The 19073-nt window shown below is 43.5% G+C and overlaps 1 protein-coding gene across 1 annotated transcript in view; it reads left to right on the top strand.

The window, feature by feature from the left end:
• The window catches only part of AGT (angiotensinogen), a 62764-nt gene that overhangs the window by 23595 nt on the left and 20096 nt on the right, over positions 1-19073 (top strand). Inside the window, exons 3-5 of the mRNA XM_069769466.1 lie at positions 30-809; positions 16996-17272; positions 17366-17510. Of these exons, the coding sequence (XP_069625567.1) occupies positions 44-809; positions 16996-17272; positions 17366-17510 (1188 nt within the window). The 5' untranslated portion in view covers positions 30-43. The remainder of the gene's footprint in view (positions 1-29; positions 810-16995; positions 17273-17365; positions 17511-19073) is intronic.

Here is a 19073-nt window from a genome sequence, read left to right as displayed (position 1 = left end):
TTCATAATACTTGTTGCTTTGTTTTACAGCTTTGCTTTTAACAATGTACCTCCAACATATGTTGTGTTTGACTGCATTCTTTGGCTTATCTACATGCAACCGCGTATATGTCCATCCATTCAATCTTCTGGCTTACAACAAGAGTGAATGTGATAAGATGGAATCGCATGATCACAGCGATGAGAAGATGTTTTTCCCAATAGCTATCGAATCAAAAAATAATGCACACGAAAAAAAAATCCAAGTGGAAGTAGAGGATTTCGGACCTGCAGAACGCTATCTGGTACCTCTGATTGGTGCCCTTAGCTTTCGGGCTGTGGACGGATGGTGGAAACTACATAAAACACAGACTATCCTAATACCAAACACTGATTTTTTCCGAACAATCATGTCATTTTACCATGGAGCATCTGGGAACACTTCTAGAAGTTTACAAGCATTTTTGGGATTAAATCACCCATTAGGGTTTACAAACTGCACTTCTAAAGTGAGTGGTATAAACGTATTCTCAAAGCTCAAAAGTATTGACCAGTCTTTCTGTTCTAAAGATTCGATAATCACTTCACATAGAAGAACTGCATTCATATTTGTTTCTACAAATGTCCCGTTGTCAGAGAACTTTGTTCATGGATTAACATTAAATGTTGACAGCTTGTACGTAAGGGCTGTGGACTTCAAAGATTCTGCTAAGGCTGTGAAATCAATCAATGAATTTCTGGAATCAAAACTGCCAGCAAATACTAAAATTGGATTAAATTCCATTGATGGAACCACCAACTTCATGTACAGTAGCCACGTTCATTTTAAAGGTAGGTTAATGCTATGAACTTTATTTGTAGTTTGGACAGTATACTTTAATACTCCAATGCACTTTTGCATTGAAATCTACAAGAGGTTAATCGAGTGTTTATATAGCAGGTGCTATTGAGTCGCCCGCCAGGGCCGTGGGGTACTCGGTACAGGGTCCTGAGTTCACAGGGGGATGTCACGGTGGCGTCCCGGTCCATGGCCCTAGGCGCCCATGTAAAAGGGAAAGGTCTTTAAAGGGAATAAAGTTTATGTTCGTGACGCCACCTGTGGTATTCGGGCAGTGGGGACCGACACTGCTTTACGGGGTCCTCTGGGGTAATTTTATGGCAGCTAGATGGTATAATTTCCCACAGGTGAAGTATATCCCCAGGGCTCCCGGTGTGTAAATTGAAGATGGTGAATGGCACAGTAAGGAATGAGGACACAGGTTTGCAGTCTCTTTACCTTGTTTACTGAAGACTTCAGTAGCCACAGTCCAGGGCACCAGATCACATGGAAGGCAGGGTCCGGCCAGCTTGGAGGCAAGTTAGGAGTCCCCTTATCCAGGTGGAAATCAAAGCTTTCTTCTAGCACTGTGGTGTTGTAGTCCCTTACTGCCTAAGGGTTCAGACAAGGTCCTCACAGATGTTCTCTCTCTCTCTGTCCGCCATATATGATAGGACATAACCCGTATGACTGGTGACTTGAGTCTGTTTATAGGGACTCTAGCACGCCCCGGGCTCTAATGGTGTCACCGTATCTCCTGGGTATTAAGGCGGACAGGTAACGTGAAGTTCAGCTGTCCTGCCGGTCTCTGCTGTAAGTCGTAGAGGGCCTTACAACCTCGATGTTCCGGATACTGGTCTCCGCGCCTCAGAAGGAGGCAGCCTGCTCGTGGCTGGTCTCCCCCTTGTATCCTCTCCTGTGCTTTGCTCTCCTGCATGCTCTCTGCAATCAATTTGGCTTTCTGTATATCTCTTTCAAAGAACTGCTGCACTGCGGCCACACAGCTCCGTAAACCCTCTTCTGCCTCAGACTGATCCAGTCTGTTTCCTGGCAAGAACTGTTTCATCTTTTCCCTTCAAAACTACCTTATATATGGGGAGTCACCTAGTAAATAGGATCAAAAGCTCCCCCTGGTGGCCTGGAGTGTGAATGTGTTGCATGCTTGTGTTTACCTGGTGCCAGTTATACCTTCTTGCCTCCAAACGTAACATCACTCTCCCCATGAGGAAAGCAATGCTACTATGATGACCAGGACCCTGGGGCGCCACACTTCCCCCCGTTAAATCCAGTACTCCTGGACTGGGAAAAGAAGAACAACAATATTTTAGCAAAAAGACCTACAATTTTTTTGAAATGCTATAAACATATACAACAATAGTGGAAACTGGAGCTTCCCTTTATGTAAGTTATGCGGTCATCAGGGTAAAGATCCCTGTCCCGGTGTCCTTCCCAGAGGTGGGACTCCACATCTCTCCTGTTAACAAAGATCTCCGCGTAGAGACCGGACTCCTTTATAAAATCCCAGCCTCCTTTCAGTCTAAAGGCTACTACTGTGCCCTGCTTCAGCGGGGCCTGGCTGGTATGGCGGTCCTTGCGGGCCTGGGCCTTGCCACACAAGTCCCTCTGGTCAAAAGCTTTGCGCCGGGCCTGGTATTCCTTCTCCTTAGCCTCCCATTTGCGGGCGAGTTGCTGCTGGTATTCATCCCAGCTTAGGACTTCCAGAGTCTCTCCTTCCTTCTTAGTTGTCCCAGGGAACCCCATAAGGTCTGGTCCAGAATTTACCCAGCGGTAAACGGTTTTCTCCACATAAATTTCACCTGGCAAGGTGGTAGGATGGATCGGGGCCTTCATGAAGCTCTCCATTCCCATGGCCTGGTCCCATTCCCCTAAGATCTGGAGTTGGGCGGACCCATAACGGGGTGGGGCAGATACGGGGCCCACTAAGAGGTCTTCGGCTACCGGTGCAGGGATGTCGTTCCTACCTTCCACAGCATCTCCGGTGCCGGGCTCCTCCACTGGTGTCAGGGGCTGTTTGATGGGACGCGGCTCCTGCTGTTCCCCCACTGGCGCTGCCTTGCACGTGGTTTCCGCGTCCAGCTGCATCCGCAGGAGCTGGTCGATTAAATCCTGCACTCCTGTCTGCAGGAGTTCATGGACTGCCGGTGCTGGCTCACCGCAGCTTCCTTCCAGATTGCTGGGGAGCCCTCTGCTTCCATCCCACGTTCTGGTTTCAGACTGCTGGCAATGGCATCCTCCACGTGGCTCTCTGCGTCCAAGTCTCTTTTCCGTTCTCTCCTTCGGGGGTGGAACCTCTTCTTTCTCTTCCTTCCGCCATTCAGGATCAGGAGGCAGATCTCTTGCTGATGGACATGTCCGCATGGTACAGTAATACTTGGATTGGGCAGTCATTATGTTTGCACTCCTCAGTTAGTCCCCGCCCCCCAATGGCGAACTTGTCTTTTTCAGCGCTTCTTTTGGCGCTATAATGGCGTCAATTTTGGTGGAAATTTTGGTGGTATTTCACAGTGCACAGTCTCAATAAATCACAGTTTAGGCACAGTCTTTTAGGCGCACATGACCCGATTCGCTGGGTCATGGCCCTGGGCGCCCATGTAAAAGGGAAATGTCTTTAAAGGGAATAAAGCTATTTTCGTGACGCCACCTGTGGTATTCAGTCAGTGGGGGCCGACGCTGTTTTACGGGGTCCTCTGGGGTGATGTTATGGCAGCTAGATGGTATAACTTCCCACAGGTGAAGTATATCCCCAGGGCTCCTGGTGTGTAAATGGAAGATAGTGAATGGCGCAGTAAGGAACGAGGACACAGGTTTGCAGTCTCTTTACCTTGTTACTGAAGACTTCAGCAGCCACAGTCCAGGGCACCAGATCACAGGGCAGGCAGGTTCCAGCCAGCTTGGAGGCAAGTTAGGAGTCCCCTTATCCAGGTGGAAATCAAAGCCTCCTCTAGTGCCGTGGTGTTGTAGTCCCTTACTGCTTAAGGCTTCAGATAACGTCCTCACAGATGTTCTCTCTCTCTCTGTCCCCCATATAGGATAGGACATAACCCATTTGACTGGTGACTTGCATCTGTTTATAGGGACTCTAGCATGCCCCGGGCTCTAAAGGTGTCACAGTGTCTCCTGGGTATTAAGGCGGACAGGTAATGTAAAGTTCAGCTGTCCTGCCGGTCTCTGCTGTAAGTCGTAGAGGGCCTTAGAACCTAGGTGTTCCGGCTACCAGTCTCTGTGCCTCAGAAGGAGGCAGCCGACTCGTGGCTGGTCTCCCCCTGGTATCCTTTCCTGTGCTTTGCTCTCCTGCACGCTCTCTGCAATCAATTCGGCTTTCTGTATATCTCTTTCCAGTAACTGCTGCACTGCGGTTACCCAGCTCCGTAAACCCTCTTCTGCCTCAGACTGATCCAGAACTGTTCTGTCTTTTCCCTCTAAAACTACCTTATATATGGGGAGTCACCTAGTAAATAGGATCAAAAGCTCCCCGTGGTGGCCTGGAGTGTGAATGTGTTGCATGCTTGTGTTTACCTGGTGCCAGTTATCCCTTCCAAATGTAACATCACTCTCCCTGTAAGTAAGGCAATGCTACTGTGACGACCAGGACTCTAGGGTGCCACACTATGAGCAGCCATTATAGTCATACCCCAACTGAATTTGCAGATTGAAGTGAATTGCTGTGTAGCTCACAGTGAGGTAGTTTCCAAATGTCTGAAGGTTACCAGCAAGTCATTGTGAGAGGCATATCTTCTCCCCTTCACAGATAATGACACCTCTACTTTGGTCTTTAACCCCTTTCTGACATTAGACGTACTATCCCGTCGAGGTGGGGGTGGGCCCCCATGACCATGGACAGGATAGTACGTCCAGCGCGATCGGCGGCGCTCACGGGGGGAGCGCGGCCGATCGCGGCCGGGTGTCAGCTGCCTATCGCAGCTGACATCCGGCACTATGTGCCAGGAGCGGTCACGGACCGCCCCCGGCACATTAACCCCTGGCACACCGCGATCAAAGATGATCGCGATGTGCCGGCGGTGCAGGGAAGCATCGCGCAGGGAGGGGGCTGCGAGGGTCTTACCTCCCTCCCTGCCTGCTCGAGCCCCGGATCCAAGATGGCCGCGGATCCGGGTCCTGCAGGGAGGGAGGTGGCTTCAGAGCCTGCTCAGAGCAGGCACTGTGAAGCCTGCAGCGCTGTTTGACAGATCGGTGATCTGTCAGAGTGCTGTGCAAACTGGCAGATCACCGATCTGTGATGTCCCCCCCTGGGACAAAGTAAAAAAGTAAAAAAAAATTTTTTCAAATGTGTAAAAAAAAAAAAAAATATTCCAAAATAATGAAAAAAATATATATATTATTCCCATAAATACATTTCTTTATCTAAATAAAAAAAACAAACAATAAAAGTACACATATTTAGTATCGCCGCGTCCGTAATGGCCCGACCTATAAAACTGGCCCACTAGTTAACCCCTTCAGTAAACACCGTAAGAAAAAAACGAGGCAAAAAACGCTTTATTATTATACCGCCGAACAAAAAGTGGAACAAAAAATGAAATAACACGCGACCAAAAAGACAGATATAAATAACCTTGATACCGCTGAAAACGGCATCTTGTCCCGCAAAAAACGAGCTGCCATACAGCATCATCAGCAAAAAATAAAAAAGTTATAGTCCTGAGAATAAAGCGATGCAAAAATAATTATTTTTTCTCTAAAATAGTTTTTATCGTATAAAAGCGCCAAAACATAAAAAAATGATATAAATGAGGTGTCGCTGTAATCGTACTGACCCGAAGAATAAAACTGCTTTATCAATTTTACCAAACGCGGAACGGTATAAACGCCTCCCCCAAAAGAAATTCATGAATAGCTGGTTTTTGGTCATTCTGCCTCACAAAAATCAGAATAAAAAGCGATCAAAAAATGTCACGTGCCCGAAAATGTTACCAATAAAAACGTCAACTCGTCCCGCAAAAAACAAGACCTCACATGACTCTGTGGACCAAAATATGGAAAAATTATAGCTCTCAAAATGTGGTAACGCAAAAAATATTTTTTGCAATAAAAAGCGTCTTTCAGTGTGTGACGGCTGCCAATCATAAAAATCCGCTAAATAACCCGCTATAAAAGTAAATCAAACCCCCCTTCATCACCCACTTAGTTAGGGAAAAATTAAAAAAATGTATTTATTTCCATTTTCCCATTAGGGCTAGGGTTAGGGCTAGGGTTAGGGCTAGGGCTAGGGTTAGGGCTAAGGTTAGGGTTAGGGCTAGGGTTAGGGTTAGGGTTAGGGTTAGGGCTAGGGTTAGGGTTAGGGCTAGGGTTAGGGCTACAGTTTGGGTTGGGGCTAAAGTTAGGTTTCGGGTTGGGGCTAAAGTTACAGTTAGGGTTTAGATTACATTTACAGTTGGGAATAGGGTTGGGATTAGGGTTAGGGGTGTGTCAGGGTTAGAGGTGTGGTTAGGGTTACTGTTGGGATTAGGGTTAGGGGTGTGTTTGGATTAGGGTTTCAGTTATAATTGTGGGGTTTCCACTGTTTAGGCACATCAGGGGCTCTCCAAATGCGACATGGCGTCCGATCTCAATTCCAGCCAATTCTGCGTTGAAAAAGTAAAACAGTGCTTCTTCCCTTCCGAGCTCTCCCGTGTGCCCAAACAGGGGTTTACCCCAACATATGGGGTATCAGCGTACTTAGGACAAATAGGACAACTACTTTTGGGGTCCAATTTCTCCTGTTACCCTTGGGAAAATACAAAACTGGGGGCTAAAAAATAATTTTTGTGGGAAAAAAAAAGATTTTTTATTTTCACGGCTCTGCGTTATAAACTGTAGTGAAACACTTGGGGGTTCAAAGTTCTCACAACACATCTAGATTAGTTCCCTGGGGGGGTCTAGTTTCCAATATGGGGTCACTTGTGGGTTTCTACTGTTTAGGTACATTAGGGGTTCTGCAAACGCAATGTGACGCCTGCAGACCATTCCATCTAAGTCTGCATTCCAAATGGCGCTCCTTCCCTTCCGAGCTCTGCCATGCGCTCAAACGGTGGTTCCCCCCAACATACGGGGTATCAGCGTACTCCGGACAAATTGGACAACAATGTTTGGGGTCGAATTTCTCCTCTTACCCTCGGGAAAATACAAAACTGGGGGCTAAAAAATAATTTTGGGGGGAAAGATTTTTTTTTTAAATTTTCACGGCTCTGCGTTACAAACTGTAGTGAAACACTTGGGGGTTCAAAGCTATCACAACACATCTAGATGGGTTCCTTAGGGGGTCTAGTTTCCAAAATGGTGTCACTTGTGGGAGGTTTCTACTGTTTAGGTACATTAGGGGCTCTGCAAATGCAATGTGACACCTGCAGACCATTCCATCTAAGTCCTCATTCCAAATGGAGCTCCTTCCCTTCCGAGCCCTCCCATGCGCCCAAACAGTGGTTCCCCCCACATATGGGGTATCAGCGCACTCAGGAAAAATTGGACAACAAATTGTGGGGTCCAATTTCTCATGTTACCCTCGGGAAAATACAAAACTGGGGGCTAAAAAATAATTTTTGTGAGAAAAAATGTTTGTTTTATTTTTACGGCTCTCCATTATAAACTTCTGTGAAGCCCTTGGTGGGTCAAAGCGCTCAGCACACATCTAGATAAGTTCCTTAGGGGGTCTACTTTCCAAAATGGTGTCACTTGTGGGGGTTTTCAATGTTTAGGCACATCAGTGGCTCTCCAAACGCAACATGGCGTCCCATCTCAATTCCTGTCAATTTTGCATTGAAAAGTCAAACGGCGCTCCTTCCCTTCCGAGCTCTCCCATCCGCCCAAACAGTGGTTTACCCCCACATATGGGCTATCAGCGTACTCAGGACAAATTGTACAACAACTTTTGGGGTCCAATTTCTTCTCTTACCCTTGGGAAAATAAAAAATTGGGGGCGAAAAGATAATTTTTGTGAAAAAATATGATTTTTTATTTTTACGGTTCTACATTATAAACTTCTGTGAAGCACTTGGTGGGTGAAAGTGCTCACCACACCTCTAGATAAGTTCCTTAGGAGTCTACTTTCCAAAATGGTGTCACTTGTGGGGGGTTTCAATGTTTAGGCACATCAGGGGCTCTCCAAACGAAACATGGCGTCCCATCTCATTTCCAGTCAATTTTGCATTGAAAAGTCAAATGGCGCTCCTTCGCTTCCGAGCTCTGCCATGCGCCCAAACAGTGGTTTACCCCCACATGTAAGGTATTGGCGTACTCAGGACAAATTGTACAACAATGTTTGGGGTCCATTTTCTCCTGTTACCCTTGGTAAAATAAAACAAATATGAGCTGAATTAAATTTTTTGTGAAAAAAAAGTTAAATGTTCATTTTTATTTAAACATTCAAAAAATTCCTGTGAAGCACCAGAAGGGTTAATAAACTTCTTGAATATGGTTTTGAGCACCTTGAGGGGTGTAGTTTTTAGAATGGTGTCACACTTGGGTATTTTCTATCATATAGACCCCTCAAAATGACTTCAAATGAGATGTGGTCCCTAAAAAAAATGGTGTTGTAGAAATGAGAAATTGCTGGTCAACTTTTAACCCTTATAACTCCCTAACAAAAAAAATTTTTGGTTCCAAAATTGTGCTGATGTAAAGTAGACATGTGGGAAATGTTACTTATTAAGTATGTTGTGTGACATATCTCCCTGTGATTTAATTGCATAAAAATTCAAAGTTGGAAAATTGCAAAATTTTCATAATTTTCGCCAAATTTCCATTTTTTTCACAAATAAACGCAGGTACTATCAAAGAATTTTTACCATTGTCATGAAGTACAATATGTCACGAGAAAACAATGTCAGAATCACTGGGATCCGTTGAAGAGTTCCAGAGTTATAACCTCATAAAGGGACAGTGGTCAGAATTGTAAAAATTGGCCCGGTCCATAACGTGCAAACCACCCTTGGGGGTAAAGGGGTTAATAAAGCCTGTATAATGTTACTTGACCTGGAAAGACTGCACTGTGTATAATCTTCTCTGTCCCTGTACACACTACAATCCCAGCTACAGAAAAGGAGTGCCAGTGGAGCACCTGGGCCGTGGGGATACTCTGTACCGGGCCAGTTCTTAAAAGGATGTGTCATGGAAGCAGTCGCCCGGTCTGTAGCCCTGGGTGTTCAATGGAAAATAATCATTAATGGGGAAATAAAGTTTATAGGGGATTTGTTTGTGACTCCACCCGTGGTACTCGGCTAGGGATGGCTGATGCTGCTTAAAGAGACCACTGGGGCTGATGGTGATGCAGCAGAGTTGTTATAGCCCTCCACAGTTAGAGCTTAGTCCCAGGGCCTCCCCCGATCCCACATGGCTGCCCTTTCAGCGAATATACGCAGATGTGGCTCTGGCACACACAGACACCACAGCCTCCGGCCCGCCAGCCAAGCCCCGCAGTTCTCCATCAGTCTTGGGGGCCAGTTCTCCCACTGCGACCTGGTCCCTTCACCCAACTACAGTCAGTGTGGATACGGGCCCCTTCTTTCTCTCTCACTCTTCTGTGGTGCTGGGACGAGCTCCTCACTGCTCAAGTCCCCGCCTCCAACTCTCTCACGTCTGCTCTGCTCTCTTCCTCCCACAGACTGACTATCTTTCTAGACCTCTTCTGACTCCTCCTACTTTTTCCATGACAACCCCTCTGTCACTCTCTCCACCCACACCTACCTAGTCCCTCCCTGGCCTTGAGAGGTCTGGTGTTGTATGTAAGTGTGTGGGTTCTGGATTATGCCCCCTGCCTTACCCAAGAGCAGAGCACCACACCTCATCTGAGGTGCAGTACCTCTGTGGCGACTGGACCTCAGGGGCGCCACACCAGCTGACACTACTTCTGAGCATATACACAACAAAATTCACCCTAGTGAAATAATGTCCACTATCAAATATAGAACCAATATCAAAGTAAACATAAAGCAAAGATAACAAAATTCATAAAAAAGTATAATTTTATTGAAAAAAATAATAAAAATAAAAAATACACAAAGGAAAAACCAAACTACAATACTACACAAAATTATAAAGAATATATTGAATGAGGAGACCAGATCCGCATAGTATAAGAGATACTAGAAAAGGACATAACCTTCCAAAGTGCAAAAATAGATGGCATAACATAGGCCATCTACCTCAATAAAGTGCATATGCATACATAGTAAGTGGTCTAACCTAGGTCAAACAAGTGCATAAAACTCTGGAAAAATACTAGTACCAGTGTAAAGATGATCTGTGACCCTCAAGGACTCCGACTCCAACGTACGTTTCGCCTAAGTGGCTTTTTCAAGGACTGAAGAGAAAGTGAAAATGGAGTGTGTTTTAAACATAGCTCCAGCAAATCACATGGAGTAAAAATGATCATGTGAGCAATAAAGAAGAAAAATATAATAGCCCTACAAAAATATATATAAAAAAATATATGGGATAAGAAGTTTCACTCATTCATATATATCCTCAAACAATATGCACATAATAATAAATAGAATAACATCTGAACAAAGCACAGTATACGGCGAAACCGGAAGTGACATAGAAATTAACATAGAAGGACATAAGGTTAAAAGCTTTACAAAAGAGAACAATACATGTTCTAAAACAGGTCGATCCTATTGAATGGTATAGCGCTATAAATAAACTTAAGAAAACATAGAAATAGAGCGCATTATGCGGCGAAAACCGGAAGTGACATACTGGGTGCAAATTAGCATATGTAAACAGTAATATAATGCCCCGCAAACCAGCATAGGGTATAGTCTGCCAGTGACAGGTCCCCTAAAGGAGCAAAACGCCACAGATCCACATGTAAATTACTGACACTGGACAATTACCGTCAGACCGGAAATGACGTTCCGCGGTCCATACTCACAGAGCGGAAACGCATAGCCGCGGCCATCACATGTGGCATAGTATGGTAACCTGGCAACCCGTAAACGAACGCCCACCTCCAGTAAACCCCGCCCACACAAGGTAACCGAACGGCAGAGCACAATATCCTAATAGCCCGGGAGGGCACGCCTCCAGAATACCCCGCCCACCAAAAAGTGACAGTGTGGCGTAACCAAATATCTAACAACCTGGGAGGGGACACCTCCAATATACCTCACCCACCGAAAATGACAAAGCGCTAGTAAACGCCCCGTCCATATAACAATACCCTGATAGAAAAATACTAAAAGCCAAAACCGTAAGTAACGCCAAAGGGGCATATAACTATATCAATAAGTCCCTAGTAAATAGATACACATTTAATATAAATTTCCATTTGATCATGTGCACAAGCGGAACTGCATGGCCGCTAATGAACAGACAAATAGAATCGAATATATAACAAATATTGTAATAAGAAAGAATAATAAATACCCACTAAACAAATAAAATAAATAAATAAATAGTGCAGTGCAACACACGTGCGAACGAGTGAAAAAAGATAATAATAGTAAAACATATTATATTTTATTTAGATACAGAAATAAAATAGCAACAACAGGACGATTCCATCCAATATCCCAATCAGATCTAGATATCAAAGAGGACCTGAAATTAAAAACAACAAAGAAAAAGAAAAATATTAATAAAAACTTACAGATAAGCACTAAAAGACATTTGTTCATTGAGGCCATGGGGTGCCAGGGTATTCAATCTGTAAATCCACTTGGCTTCGATTTGGGCCAACCTCCTCTTGATATCACCACCTCTAGTATTCAATATAATATGGTCAATCCCTATAACCCTCAATAAAGAGCTATCGCACTGATGGAACAGCTTAAAATGTTTAGGCACAGTTTTGAGGGATTGGATGTCAATGGCTGTTTGCGCTGCTTTGATATCTAAAACATGCTCCCTAACTCTTCTTCTTAGTTCCCTGGAGGTCAAACCAACATATTTCAATTCACAGGGACAACTAGCGCAGTAAATCACCGCAGTAGTGGTACATGTAATAGAGTGGAGGATGTTATAGGTCTTATTCCCATCAGCACTGGAGAACACAGTACACCTATCAATGTTGGGGCATGCTACACAGGAGCCACACGGACGGCAGCCCCATTTAGGGCCCCGTGATCCAAACGGATTAACATTCTTTTTGTTCACATAATGACTATGTACTAACGAGTCCTTAATGTTTGGTGACCTCCTGTAGGTAACCGATGGTTTGGATGGAAGGTATTGCGCAAGAATAGGGTCCAATTGTAGGACCCTCCAATGTTTGGATAAAATGTCCCTCACCTCATACCATCTGCAATTGAAAGTTTGGATATACCGTACCTTGTCATCGTTCCCATTTTCCAATCTCTGTTTATTCAATGCTTGGGAACGATCAGTGCATCTTGCTCGCCAGTAAGCCCGTTTAATGCATCCTGAGGAATATCCTCTTTCAGTAAATCTTGTGCTCAAATCTCTACTTTGCCTCTCAAAAGAAGATTCATCAGAGCAAATGCGTCGCATCCGTAGAAACTGTCCCACGGGTATGCCTTTAATAAGGCTTTGTTGATGTGACGAAGAAAAATGAAGAAGACTGTTTGTAGAGGTCGGTTTCCGGAACACGTCTGTATGTATAAATCCAAGTTCATCAACTTCCAGCAGAATATCCAAAAATTCCATGTTTGATCTTCCTGCCTTATACGTCAAACGCAAGTTCAAATTGTTGTCATTCAGATGGCCCATGAAGATCTGTAATTCTTCAAAAGAGCCCTGCCAAATAAACAAAATATCGTCAATGTATCTTCCCCAGTATTGCACTCTATCAACCAAAGGGAGAGGTTCAGTAATAAAAATCTTCCTCTCCCACAGCCCCAGGAACAAATTTCCATATGAGGGCGCAAAGGCCGCCCCCATTGCTGTTCCCTGGAGCTGTAGGAAAAATTTCTCATTAAAAATAAAAAAATTATGAGTGAGTGCAAACTGGAGAAGATCCACGATAAATGAAGAAAACTCACCGTCCTCACTGGACATCATCAAAAATTGTTCAACAGCTGTAACGCCATCTTTGTGTATTATAGACGTATATAAGGATTCGATGTCGCAGGTGACCAAAATCATATTCTCTTCCAACTGTAGTCCATCCATTTCCGTAGTACATCATTTGTATCCTTAAGGTAGGACGGCAGGGTTTCTACCAAAGGATGAAGAACAAAGTCAATTAATTTACAAATTGGCTCAATAAAGCTGTTGTTCCCTGCCACAATGGGACGACCTGGTGGGCATGACGCATTTTTATGTACTTTGGGGAGTACATAAAAAGTGGCAATGGTAGGATATTCCACAGATAAATATTCCATCTGTTTCTTACTAATAGTGGAAGCCTCCACTGCCTTCAAAAGAATGTCCCTAAGTTGTGTACAGAAGGACGACAGCGGATTAAAAGTTAATCTTTTGTAGCACTTCACATCCTTTAACAATTTATATACTTCCTTCTCGTACATATTACACGGCCAAACAACGATGTTACCACCTTTGTCAGACGGTTTGATGACTATGTCTGTCCTAGAGGACAGTTCCTCAATGGCTTTTTTGTGTTCCAATGTACAGTTATGACCATTCACCATAGTTGATACTTTCTTCAAGTCTTCACTCACAAGTTTGACAAATAAATCAATGTTGGCACTCAATGTGAGAGGTGGAAACGTTTTAGACCTGGGGACCAAACTTTTAGGGAACTTACTTGAGGAAGTGGTTGATTGTTCTTGTAGAAGTTCATTCAGTGCATCAAAGGCCTCAGTTTCTTCCTCCGTTTCAAAAATAATATCAGTGACGTCATTTGGATTTCTATGATGAAGTTTCTTAAGTAATAGCTTTCGTGCGAACAAATGCAAATCTTTTACTGCTGAAAAAGGATCAAATTTAGCAGTCGGTGAAAAATTGAGCCCAAGATTCAGAACTTCCATTTGTGGAACTGTAAGAGCAACATCAGATAGATTGATTACCTTATTGGAGGGCATGTTGTTGTTACCCATCTCCACCGGAGTCGTCCTTTTCCTGGGAGAAAACTGCGCCACGTTCTTACGTTTTTGTGTCCTGGTATTGTACATCTTCCGAGTCCCTGAGCTTGTCGATTCATATGATGTAGAGGATGTCACAGATGTACTTCTGGCTCTAGTTCTTTGTGAAGGGAATTTCCATTTATATACCCTATTGTTCTCTTTGTCTGATAGATCTCTAGCGTATTTTCTAGTTTTTGTATCTTTAATCTGTTTTTCCCAGATCAAATGCAAATCCTCTAATTTCTTTTTAAATCCCTCTGCCTCAAGGGGAGTAATTAATTTATTAAGATCTCTCTGGAGGTCATCAATTTCTTTCTCAAGTAGAGGTAGAGATTTAGAATTAAAATCTACAATTAAAGTAAAAAATGAATTTGAACAAATGTTACAGATATTTTCCCATGCTGATGAGAATCCCACATCATCTCTCCCATAAGATGGGAATAATTGCACCCGAAGGCCCCTAGGAATCAAATGTTTACTCAAATAATTTTCCAAGAATATTTTATTCCACCAAATTTTTATCCTACGGTGGAAACAGTTTTTAATTTTACTTTTAAGCTCACGTATATTGCTATGATTAGTAGTATTCTGTGTCGGTTCCCTTTTAAACATATTTTCTGCCTGTACCAGCCAATTGGCCTCAAGAGAGCGAAAATCCATCTTGAAAAAAAGCAGAAAAGCACTTTGGCATTAATATTTACCCAGACGAGTAAATAATCAAATACACAACAAAATTCACCCTAGTGAAATAATGTCCACCATCAAATATAGAACCAATATCAAAGTGAACATAAAGCAAAGATAACAAAATTCATAAAAAAGTATAATTTTATTGAAAAAAATAATAAAAATAAAAAATACACAAAGGAAAAACCAAACTACAATACTACACAAAATTATAAAGAATATATTGAATGAGGAGACCAGATCCGCATAGTATAAGAGATACTAGAAAAGGACATAACCTTCCAAAGTGCAAAAATAGATGGCATAACATAGGCCATCTACCTCAATAAAGTGCATATGCATACATAGTAAGTGGTCTAACCTAGGTCAAACAAGTGCATAAAACTCTGGAAAAATACTAGTACCAGTGTAAAGATGATCTGTGACCCTCAAGGACTCCGACTCCAACGTACGTTTCGCCTAAGTGGCTTTTTCAAGGAGTGAAGAGAAAGTGAAAATGGAGTGTGTTTTAAACATAGCTCCAGCAAATCACATGGAGTAAAAATGATCATGTGAGCAATAAAGAAGAAAAATATAATAGCCCTACAAAAATATATATAAAAAAATATATGGGATAAGAAGTTTCACTCATTCATATATATCCTCAAACAATATGCACATAATAATAAATAGAATAACATCTGAACAAAGCACAGTATACGGCGAAACCGGAAGTGACATAGAAATTAACATAGAAGGACATAAGGTTAAAAGCTTTACAAATGAGAACAATACATGTTCTAAAACAGGTCGATCCTATTGAATGGTATAGCGCTGTAAATAAACTTAAGAAAACATAGAAATAGAGCGCATTATGCGGCGAAAACCGGAAGTGACATACTGGGTGCAAATTAGCATATGTAAACAGTAATATAATGCCCCGCAAACCAGCATAGGGTATAGTCTGCCAGTGACAGGTCCCCTAAAGGAGCAAAACGCCACAGATCCACATGTAAATTACTGACACCGGACAATTACCGTCAGACCGGAAATGACGTTCCGCGGTCCATACTCACAGAGCGGAAACACATAGCCGCGGCCATCAAACTTCTGAGCATATGTAGCATAAAAGGTACGATGTCAGTTCACTTACTTCACAGCAGGGGAAGAGGATCCACCCTCCTGCTTAGTGAGACTAGATCATCTTGTTTCACCTTTCCTCTTCCCTAGTATGGATGGCAACTCCACCCTTTGATTATCTTCATGGTAATCTTCACGCTTTCAAACTGACCACACTTCAATGTTCACAGGAAAATTTCTTTGATCATAAAGAAAAAGGTTTTTTTTTTAATAATCCAATTAAAAGTCTTATGCATGCGCAGATGGATAGTCCGGTTCTCACACCGTCGTCAGGACATTACTGTACACGTGCCAACCCCCACTGGAGATATAGGTACTTTACTGTGACGATGATACTTTCGGGTCCAAAAACTTGCTGATGGGTTCCTTTTAAAAATGTTAGTAAGTGTGAGCGGCAGCCAGGGCCATAGTCATGGCCCGCACAGATGTCTGCTTTAGCGCGCCCTGGTCACCCACACAACATACGCACAGTCCCACTGTCTCACTTTTGAATGTAAATTATTTTGTTACGCTGGTGGATCTTATAAATGTGGCATCCTGATTTCATCAGTAAACCAAATATAATTTAATAAAGCTATCCTCCACCCTGAATTACCCTACCTCATGTCTATTGTTTGCCTCCTCTGCTCATGTGGATGTATTGTTCCTCCTGCCTCCAAGTTGGCCCCTGCAGTGGTGTGGGGAGTGCACTGGTGAATCTAAATCACTCCTCTCCTACCTTTCCGATCCCGCAGCAAGAAAAGGCAGAAAATGTGTCATTTCTACTTACCACTGCACTCCTTATGCCACTGAATTATCCATCCTGTAGAAGCAGGGGGAACAAGATGCTATTGGGTGTCAGGTAGACCGACCATATATGAGAAATGTAGAGCTATTTTCATGCCCATGGTGGAGGGTAGCATTAAAGTAGTTGAGCCACCAGTTCAAAAGTGGCCAGTTTTTGCTATTATTTTACTCTCAATGCTCTCCTGACTATACATTATTTTTCAAATCTGCCATAGTCTTCCAGAAATATTGGGCTTTTTATTTTATGCAAATTTTTATGTTTTTATCAAGGGGATGTGTCTCATGTTGGAATTTTGCACAGCAACCTATTGGCATGCCTCCAGAGAACCCTGTGGGCCACTTGGTAGATACTATAAATATTAGCACTAAATAAATGGGCCCATATTTCTGGAACTTATAGCAGATTAAAAAAAAGGCATTACAAGGCAGCAGGAGGAATAATATTAGAGAGCAAAAACTGGCCACTTTTGTCACAGTGGCAGGTTCTCTTTAAGTTGTAATAAAGGTACATGGAGTGTAATTCTGTAAGGCTGATGGATTTGTGCCGGTGATGAAATGAAACCATACAGTATGCTGGCTAACAAGTACTTATGTTTTAATTCAGGTAAAGTGGCTAATTCTTCCTTAATTCCAAACCGTCAACCCTTCTGGATTGGGCCAAACAATGTAGTTTCGGTTCCTATGATTGCAGTATCAGGAATGTTTCCCTTCATTGAAGATATTACCAAGAATCAGTTATTGATAAAGATTCCACTATGTGATAATGATTTCCTGATACTGGCCCAGCCAATAAATGGAAACACCCTTGAAAACATCGAATCTTCCATGCGTTGGGAAACGTATTTGAATTGGATAGACACTTTATATAAATCACAAAAAAGGTAAGACATACAACTCCAAAAGACTATTCGTATAATGATGGAGAGTACAGGGTCATTCCTTTACTGAATATATATATGAATTTTCTTTTACAGATACATCAACTTATTTTTACCAAAATTGAAAATAGAACTTTCATACAATATTCAAGATATTCTTTCCAGTATCAATGTGTTAGGACTCCTGGGAAAAAATGCCAACTTCGGTAAAATGAGCAAAACAGACATAAATGTGGGAAAGGTAATAATCTTATTAAGAATCTATTTATCCCTCTCTCATCTGTTATGAGAGTAGAGGTGCTGCACAATACTTCTACTTACCATCTGATCTGGTCCAATAGCTGGGGCCCCATGTACTGGAAAACAAGTGTAACACCCCAGGTAACCGGTTGTTACAGTGGCATTGATTTCCTCACGGGGAGAGTGATGTCACGCTTGGAAGCGAGGAAGGATCCCTTTGACAGTTATTCAGTACATACAACACTGTTCTGACTCCAGGCCAGCAGGGGGAGCTCTACACCCGACTGCAGGGGAGCTGCTCTCTCTGATTGGAAGAAGGAGTCAGTTGCTAAGCAGTTGGAGCTAGACAGTTGGTGAGAGGAGAGAGAGGAGAGAGGAAGGAAAGCTGGGGCCGTGGAGACGAGTGATTCTGCGGCTCCTGGGAAGGAAAAAAAAGCAGAGCAGTCTATAGGAGACAGATGGAAAAGAGGCACAGGAGAGTGAAGAGCTGGAGAGAGAAGCTGCAACTGGGCTTCCTTCATGCTGAGCGCAGATACCGGTAGCCAGAAGACCGAGGTTATGGGGGTAACTTCATTCCCCAAGGCAGAAACTGGCAGACAGCTGATTGCCCACCATTAACACCTGAGGACACAGTAGCAAATAGAGCCCGGGTCGTGATGGAGATCCTGTAAAAAGGCTCAAGCTACCTGTCGTATGGGTAGTGTCCTACCTAAAGGGGGACAGAGAGAAAACGTGAGGACCTTGGGTGATGCCTAAGGCAGCAAGGGACTTCAACACCACAGCGCTAGAAGGAAGGCTTCCAACCCCACCTGGTTAGAGGGATTCCCAATTCGCTTCCAAGCCAGCCGGACCACATTAGCATCCGTGATCCGGTACCCTGGACTGTGGCTGCCTTGAACCAAGTAAAGAGACTGCAACCCTGTGTCCTCTGTTTCTTACTACACCACCTATCACCACCTTCATCTATTACATCGGGAGCCCTGGGGACCCAGCTTCACCTGTGGGAATCCATACCATCCCTGCTGCCATAACATCACCCCAGTGGACCCCTTTAAGCAGCGTCGGTCACCCATGACCGAATACCATAGGTAGCATCATGAACCATTATTATTCAAGTAACCCCTTTAAAGACCGTCCCTTTAACATGGGTACCCAGGGCCTCAGACCGGGTCGCCGCCGTGACACATCCCTTTAAGTACCGGACCTGGTATCGAGTACCCCACGCCTCTGTCGGGCGTTCCACATGGATGTCGCCCATACTGGTATATATGCTCCCCATCATACTGTTTTTTTATGCATAAAAATCAGATTCTACTCACTTCTTCTGCTCCTACTGTAATAGGGTGCAGGGTTGAGTATGTCACCACGGAACAGACAGACCAACTGTTGAGGGGAATTTATTAACCGGAGTAAGATTCTCCTCGCAGGGAGTAAATAGGGGGTTAATAGAGATAAAGCAAACAGTAAACAGCTAAGCGGAATCACAAACGGTTAACGAATGTTCTGGTAACTTATCAATCCAGGGAGGTCCTGACTTGAGGGTCCTTATTCCAACGTGGATACA

The sequence above is a fragment of the Ranitomeya imitator genome, chromosome 5, assembly GCF_032444005.1.
Source record: "Ranitomeya imitator isolate aRanImi1 chromosome 5, aRanImi1.pri, whole genome shotgun sequence".
Classification (NCBI taxonomy): domain Eukaryota; kingdom Metazoa; phylum Chordata; class Amphibia; order Anura; family Dendrobatidae; genus Ranitomeya; species Ranitomeya imitator.
The sequence above is the reverse complement of the archived record's forward strand: the minus strand, read 5'-3'. Positions and strand labels throughout refer to the sequence as shown.